Source organism: Perca flavescens, chromosome 21 (genome assembly GCF_004354835.1).
Source record: "Perca flavescens isolate YP-PL-M2 chromosome 21, PFLA_1.0, whole genome shotgun sequence".
In the NCBI taxonomy this organism is placed as follows: Eukaryota; Metazoa; Chordata; class Actinopteri; order Perciformes; family Percidae; genus Perca; species Perca flavescens.
In genome coordinates this window covers 1,426,239-1,433,738 of record NC_041351.1, presented here as the reverse complement: position 1 = coordinate 1,433,738, position 7,500 = coordinate 1,426,239, and the positions used below count along the sequence as shown (strand labels likewise).

The 7,500-nt window shown below is 44.9% G+C and overlaps 1 protein-coding gene across 1 annotated transcript in view; it reads right to left on the bottom strand.

Moving 5' to 3' along the window:
- The window catches only part of LOC114548105 (heat shock factor protein 1), a 29,241-nt gene that overhangs the window by 8,035 nt on the left and 13,706 nt on the right, over positions 1–7,500 (bottom strand). Inside the window, exons 5-6 of the mRNA XM_028567833.1 lie at positions 5,655–5,730; positions 5,518–5,579 (exon numbers count right to left, since the gene is read on the bottom strand). Of these exons, the coding sequence (XP_028423634.1) occupies positions 5,518–5,579; positions 5,655–5,730 (138 nt within the window). The remainder of the gene's footprint in view (positions 1–5,517; positions 5,580–5,654; positions 5,731–7,500) is intronic.

Below are 7,500 nucleotides of genomic sequence, written 5' to 3'. Positions count from 1 at the left end.
ATTAAAATTGATAACCATCTGATGAGGAAAAACAAGTATTTGACCCCCTGGACAAACAGCATGTTAATATTTTGTAGAAAAGCCATTATTGGCCAGCACAGATGTCAAACGGTTTTTATAGTTGGTGACAAGGTTTGTGCACATTTCGGCAGGGATGTTGGCCCACCTCCCCCTGCAGACAGCCTCCAAATCATTCAGGTTCCGAGGTTGTCGCCTGGCAACTCGAATTTTAAGCTCCCTCCAAAGATTTTTAATCGGATTCAGGTCTGGAGACTGGCTAGGCCACTCCAGAACCTTGATGTGCTTCTTCTTCAGCCACTCTTTTGTTGCTTTGGCGGTGTGCTTAGGGTCGTTGTCGTGCTGAAACACCCATCCTCGACCCATCTTCAGCTCTCTCACTGAGGGAAGGAGATGTCGGTCCAGAATTCCACGATACATGGCCCCGCCCATCCTCCCCTCAATACGATGGAGTTGTCCCGTCCCTTGGCTGAAAAGCACCCCCAAAGCATGATGTTGCCACCACCATGCTTGACGGTGGGGATGGTGGTCTTTGGGTTGTACTCGGTGTTCTTTGCCCTCCAAACACGACGAGTTGAGTTGAGGCCAAAAGTTCTATTTTGGTCTCATCTGACCACATCACCTTCTTCCAGGCCTCTTCTGAGTCGTCCAGGTGGTGAATGGCGAACTTCATGCGGGCCTGTACATGTTTCTTCTTGAGCAGGGGGACCTTTGCGTGCGCTGCAGGATTTCAATCCATGACGGTGTAGTGTGTTACCAACCGTTTCTTTTGTAACTGTGGTCCCAGCTGCCTTCAGTTGATTCATCAGTTCCCCCTTGTGGTTTTGGGATGATTCCTCACCGTTCGCATGATCAGGGACACCCCACGAGGCAAGATCTTGTGTGGAGGCCCAGACCGAGGGAGGTTGGCGGTGGTGTGGTGCTTCTTCCATTTCCTGATAACTGCACCGACAGTTAATCTTTTCTCTCCAAGTTGCTTTCCGATTCTCTTGTAGCCCATCCCAGCCTTGTGCAGATCAACAATCTTGTCCCTGATGTCCGTAGAAAGCTCTTTGGTCTTGCCCATGGTGGTATTGTTGGATGCTGGTTGTTTGGGTGTTGACAGGTGTCTTTTATACAGGTAACGAGGTGAGGCAGGTGTATTTGATGTAGATAATTGGTTCGGATTGGGGCTGTGTCTTAAAGAAAGACTAACTGGCGTGTAGGAGCCAGAATACTTGCTGTTTGTCCAGGGGGTCAAATACTTGTTTTTCCTCATCAGATGGTTATCAATTTTAATAAATTCATATGATGTGATTTTCTGGAATTTTCTTTGGGATTCTGTCTTTCACTGTTAGAATGTACATATGATTACAATTGTAGATTTTTGCATTCTTTGTAAGTGGGCAAACCTGCAAAATCAGCAAGGGGTCAAATACTTATTTCCCCCACTGTATATATATGTATGTGTGTGTGTGTGTATATATATACCGACACCAGATACATGTCACTGAGTAACTATGTTACTAGGGGTGGGCGATATGGACAAAAAATTATATCTCGATATTCTTTCCGATTTTGACGATAACTGGACGATATCCTTTAAAAATGTGTGTTTAAAAGTCTAAGTTACTTAATCACTGATGATAATAATGGGCACAATGTTGAATGAAAACAGTTCTTACTTATTTTCTTTAAAATGTAAGTAAGTAAAAACAATTCAAAGACAAAATACTAATACTATACTAATACTAATTGAACTAGTGTAGGAGCATTGAACTCTGAGTACACATTCAGTTGTACACCTCTGCTGTAATGTAAGTTGTGCAGCATACAAGCATGATGAAATCATAACAATAACAAAGGGCTCTGTTCTGTAACATGTTGCACACAACCATGTCCTTATTGGAAGAAGTCCTGGAGCTGGGACAGGGCCGGGTCAGACCAGGTTCTCATAGTCCTTCTACTGGGCTCTATAGTCCTTCTGACCAGGATGCATGCTGGGATCAGTAGTCGGATGTGACCTGACTGATGCATGCTGGGATCAGTAGTTGGATGTGACCTGACTGATGCATGCTGGGATCAGTAGTTGGATGTGACCTGACTGATGCATGCTGGGATCAGTAGTTGGATGTGACCTGACTGATGCATGCTGGGATCAGTAATTGGATGTGACCTGACTGATGCATGCTGGGATCAGTAGTTGGATGTGACCTGACTGATGCATGCTGGGATCAGGAGTCGGATGTGACCTGACTGATGCATGCTGGGATCAGTAGTTGGATGTGACCTGACTGATGCATGCTGGGATCAGTGGTTGGATGTGGTCTGGCCCAGGTGAGGGAGAGGAGCAGGTGTTAGAGTAACATGGTCTGGTGTGTTCTTCCTTCTAGTAACACCATCTACAGGCTGGAGAGAGCTGGAGGGGGACAGACTTTAAGGACTCCTTGTTAAAGTCCCCTGTGTCCCGTATCCAGGTGATCGCGCTGCAGTTTGTTCACTATGGTTAGCAGTGAACCAAACTTTTGGTAATGTTAGCATCGGGGGCTATGTAGACGTATGTTTTCGTAGTAAATAAAATGGTCAGTATATTACCGACAGGGCTCCAGGTCAGGTGAGCCGTGCTAGGCAACGATCCTGCAGTTGGTACTCCGTTCATTGTGCACAAAAATGCAGTCCTCCGCCTCTGGTCGGACTCTTGCCGGAGTTATTTTCTCATCCTGCCGGTAGCTAGCTCGGCGTGCTAGTTAGCTCGGCGTGCTAGTTAGCTCGGCGTGCTAGTTAGCTCGGCGTGTCCGTGTAGTATCGTGGTCCTGTATTGATTAGGTCAGTGTGTTGTATCGTGGTCCTGTATTGATTAGTTCAGTGTGTTGTATCCTGGTCCTGTATTGATTAGGTCAGTGTGTGGTATCGTGGTCCTGTATTGATTAGGTCAGTGTGTAGTATCGTGGTCCTGTATTGATTAGTTCAGTGTGTTGTATCATAGTCCTGTATTGATTAGGTCAGTGTGTAGTATCGTGGTCCTGTATTGATTAGGTCAGTGTGTAGTATCGTGGTCCTGTATTGATTAGGTCAGTGTGTAGTATCGTGGTCCTGTCCTGTATTCCTGGTCCTGTATTGATTAGGTCAGTGTGTAGTATCCTGGTCCTGTATTGATTAGGTCAGTGTGTGTATCCTGGTCCTGTATTGATTAGGTCTGTATTGGTATCATAGTCCTGGTTGATTAGGTCAGTGTGTAGTATCGTGGTCCTGTATTGATTAGGTCAGTGTGTTGTATCGTGGTCCTGTATTGATTAGGTCAGTGTGTTGTATCGTGGTCCTGTATTGATTAGTGCAGTGTGTTGTATCGTGGTCCTGTATTGATTAGGTCAGTGTGTTGTATCGTGGTCCTGTATTGATTAGTTCAGTGTGTTGTATCGTGGTCCTGTATTGATTAGGTCAGTGTGTTATATCGTGGTCCTGTATTGATTAGTTCAGTGTGTTGTATCGTGGTCCTGTATTGATTAGTTCAGTGTGTTGTATCGTGGTCCTGTATTGATTAGGTCAGTGTGTTGTATCGTGGTCCTGTATTGATTAGTTCAGTGTGTTGTATCGTGGTCCTGTATTGATTAGTTCAGTGTGTTGTATCCTGGTCCTGTATTGATTAGTTCAGTGTGTTGTATCCTGGTCCTGTATTGATTAGTTCAGTGTGTTGTATCCTGGTCCTGTATTGATTAGGTCAGTTTGTAGTATCGTGGTCCTGTATTGATTAGGTCAGTTTGTAGTATCGTGGTCCTGTATTGATTAGGTCAGTGTGTTGTATCCTGGTCCTGTATTGATTAGGTCAGTGTGTTGTATCGTGGTCCTGTATTGATTAGTTCAGTGTGTTGTATCGTGGTCCTGTATTGATTAGGTCAGTGTGTTGTATCGTGGTCCTGTATTGATTAGGTCAGTGTGTAGTATCCTGGTCCTGTATTGATTAGTTCAGTGTGTTGTATCACAGTCCTGTATTGATTAGGTCAGTGTGTAGTATCGTGGTCCTGTATTGATTAGTTCAGTGTGTTGTATCGTGGTCCTGTATTGATTAGTTCAGTGTGTTGTATCGTGGTCCTGTATTGATTAGTTCAGTGTGTTGTATCGTGGTCCTGTATTGATTAGGTCAGTGTGTAGTATCGTGGTCCTGTATTGATTAGGTCAGTGTGTTGTATCGTGGTCCTGTATTGATTAGTTCAGTGTGTTGTATCGTGGTCCTGTATTGATTAGGTCAGTGTGTAGTATCGTGGTCCTGTATTGATTAGGTCAGTGTGTTGTATCCTGGTCCTGTATTGATTAGGTCAGTGTGTTGTATCGTGGTCCTGTATTGATTAGTTCAGTGTGTTGTATCGTGGTCCTGTATTGATTAGGTCAGTGTGTTGTATCGTGGTCCTGTATTGATTAGGTCAGTGTGTAGTATCGTGGTCCTGTATTGATTAGGTCAGTGTGTTGTATCCTGGTCCTGTATTGATTAGGTCAGTGTGTTGTATCGTGGTCCTGTATTGATTAGGTCAGTGTGTTGTATCGTGGTCCTGTATTGATTAGGTCAGTGTGTTGTATCGTGGTCCTGTATTGATTAGGTCAGTGTGTTATATCGTGGTCCTGTATTGATTAGTTCAGTGTGTAGTATCGTGGTCCTGTATTGATTAGTTCAGTGTGTAGTATCGTGGTCCTGTATTGATTAGGTCAGTGTGTTGTATCGTGGTCCTGTATTGATTAGTTCAGTGTGTTGTATCGTGGTCCTGTATTGATTAGGTCAGTGTGTTGTATCGTGGTCCTGTATTGATTAGGTCAGTGTGTTGTATCGTGGTCCTGTATTGATTAGGTCAGTGTGTTGTATCGTGGTCCTGTATTGATTAGGTCAGTGTGTTGTATCGTGGTCCTGTATTGATTAGTTCAGTGTGTTGTATCGTGGTCCTGTATTGATTAGTTCAGTGTGTTGTATCGTGGTCCTGTATTGATTAGTATAGTGTGTTGTATCGTGGTCCTGTATTGATTAGTTCAGTGTGTTGTATCGTGGTCCTGTATTGATTAGGTCAGTGTGTTGTATCCTGGTCCTGTATTGATTAGTTCAGTGTGTTGTATCCTGGTCCTGTATTGATTAGTTCAGTGTGTTGTATCGTGGTCCTGTATTGATTAGTATAGTGTGTTGTATCGTGGTCCTGTATTGATTAGTTCAGTGTGTTGTATCGTGGTCCTGTATTGATTAGTATAGTGTGTTGTATCGTAGTCCTATACTGATTAGTTCAGTGTGGCTGTACTTGTTTAAATATACACCGACAGGAGAGCTAGTAGCCGCTGCACAATTGCGCGCCGCCATCTTTGTTGACATTAGTGAATGTGTAGCGTTCCAATACGTGTTTTGAAGTGTTTTTTTCTAAGTAATTTAAATACTCGATAATGTCAATTTGCACATCGTTAACACAACAATGACGATATTATCATAAACGATATATATCGCCCACCCCTATATGTTACTCTGTTGTATATATTCTGCAGTAAACTCACATTTTCCTCTTGACTCCCATGATCCTGTTGGACTGGACGAGAGACACCAGGAACTGGATCAGCTGCAGAGAGAGAGAGAGAGGTAAGCTAACATGCTATCATGCTAACGTGCTAACATGTTGATTAGGGTTGGGTACCTTGTTGACGACTTTCTGTTGCTGAAGGTGTTTCTGTCTCAGACTGGCCACCTCTCTCCACAGAGCCTCGTTCTCACTGAACACAGAGGGACAGGGTTAGCTAACATGCTAACAGCTGGACAGCGCTACTGTCAGAAATCTAGGAGTTATTTTTGATCAGGATATATCCTTTAATGCCAATCTAAAACAAACCAAGAACAGCCTTTTTTCATCTTCGTAACATTGCCAAAATTAGGAATATCCTGTCTCAAAACGACGCTGAAAAACTAGTCCATGCATTTGTTACGTCCAGGCTGGACTATTGTAACTCCCTACTGTCAGGTTGCTCAAATAAGTCCCTTAAGACTCTCCAGCTGATCCAGAATGCTGCAGCGCGTGTTCTCACAAGAACTAAGAAAAGAGATCATATTTCTCCTGTATTAGCTTCTCTGCACTGGCTTCCTGTTGAATCCAGGATTGAGTTTAAAATCCTTCTATTGACCTACAAAGCTCTAAATGGTCTAGCACCATCATATCTAGAAGAGCTCCTAATACACTATTGTCCCACTAGAGCACTGCTCCCAGAATGCAGAGTTACTGGTGGTACCTAGAGTCTCTAAAAGTAGAATGGGAGCCAGAGCCTTCAGTTATCAGGCTCCTCTCCTATGGAACCAGCTCCCAGTCTGGGTTCGGGGGGCAGAAACTGTAATCGCTTTCAAGAATGAACTTAAAACTCTTCTATTTGATAAAGCTTATAGTTAGGGAGTGAGGAGTTGCAGTGTTCACCTAACTGGCCCACTTGCTTCTCTTCATAATTGTTAGATTAATAATACATAACAAAGTAGAGGGAGGCAGGCCAGCCAAGCCCGATCCGGCAGGAGGAGAGTTCTAAGCCTGAAAAAGCTACCTCTCCTTATGACCTGTCTCTCTTAGTTACGCTGTTATAGTTATGCTGTTATAGTTCTAGACTGCCGGGGGACTTCCTTCCTTCCTCTGACACACTGAGCTGCTCTCTCCTCTCCCTTTCTATTACTTTTACTATTACTATTTGTGTGCATCCCGTCCCAGAAATGCTTGTTACTAATCCTAGCTTCTGGGGAGTTTACTCCCCGGAGTCCTTATGTTTTTTTCCCCCAGCGTATTTCCTTGCAGAACGTTGGCACCAAGATCCTGGTTCCAGCTGTCGCCGTGGTCCTGCTGCACTCCCTGCCGAGCTCAGCGGTGCCCTGCAATGTCATGCTGCTTCCTGCTGAACCCTGCTGCTTCCTGCTGAACCCTGCAGCTTCCTGCTGAACCCTGCTACTTCCTGCTGAACCCTGCAGCTTCCTGCTGAACCCTGCAGCTTCCTGCTGAACCCTGCAGCTTCCTGCTGAACCCTGCAGCTTCCTGCTGAACCCTGCTGCTTCCTGCTGCTTCCTGCTGAACCCTGCAGCTTCCTGCTGAACCCTGCTGCTTCCTGCTGAACACTGCTGCTTCCTGCTGAACCCTGCAGCTTCCTGCTGAACCCTGCAGCTTCCTGCTGAACCCTGCAGCTTCCTGCTGAACCCTGCTGCTTCCTGCTGAACCCTGCTGCTTCCTGCTGAACCCTGCAGCTCCCCGCTACATCCAGTCACTGTTCCATTATTAATGTGACTATTATCACCACTGTTCATCACACCCCCAACCGGCCCGTCAGACACCGCCTACCAAGAGCCTGGGTCTGTCCGAGGTTTCTTCCCAAGAGGGAGTTTTTCCTCGCCACTGTCGCACTGCTTGATCTTGAGGGAATTACTGTAATTGTTGGAATTGTTGGGGCTTTGTAAATTATAGAGTGTGGTCTAGACCTACTCTATCTGTAAAGTGTCTCGAGAAAACCTATGTTATGATT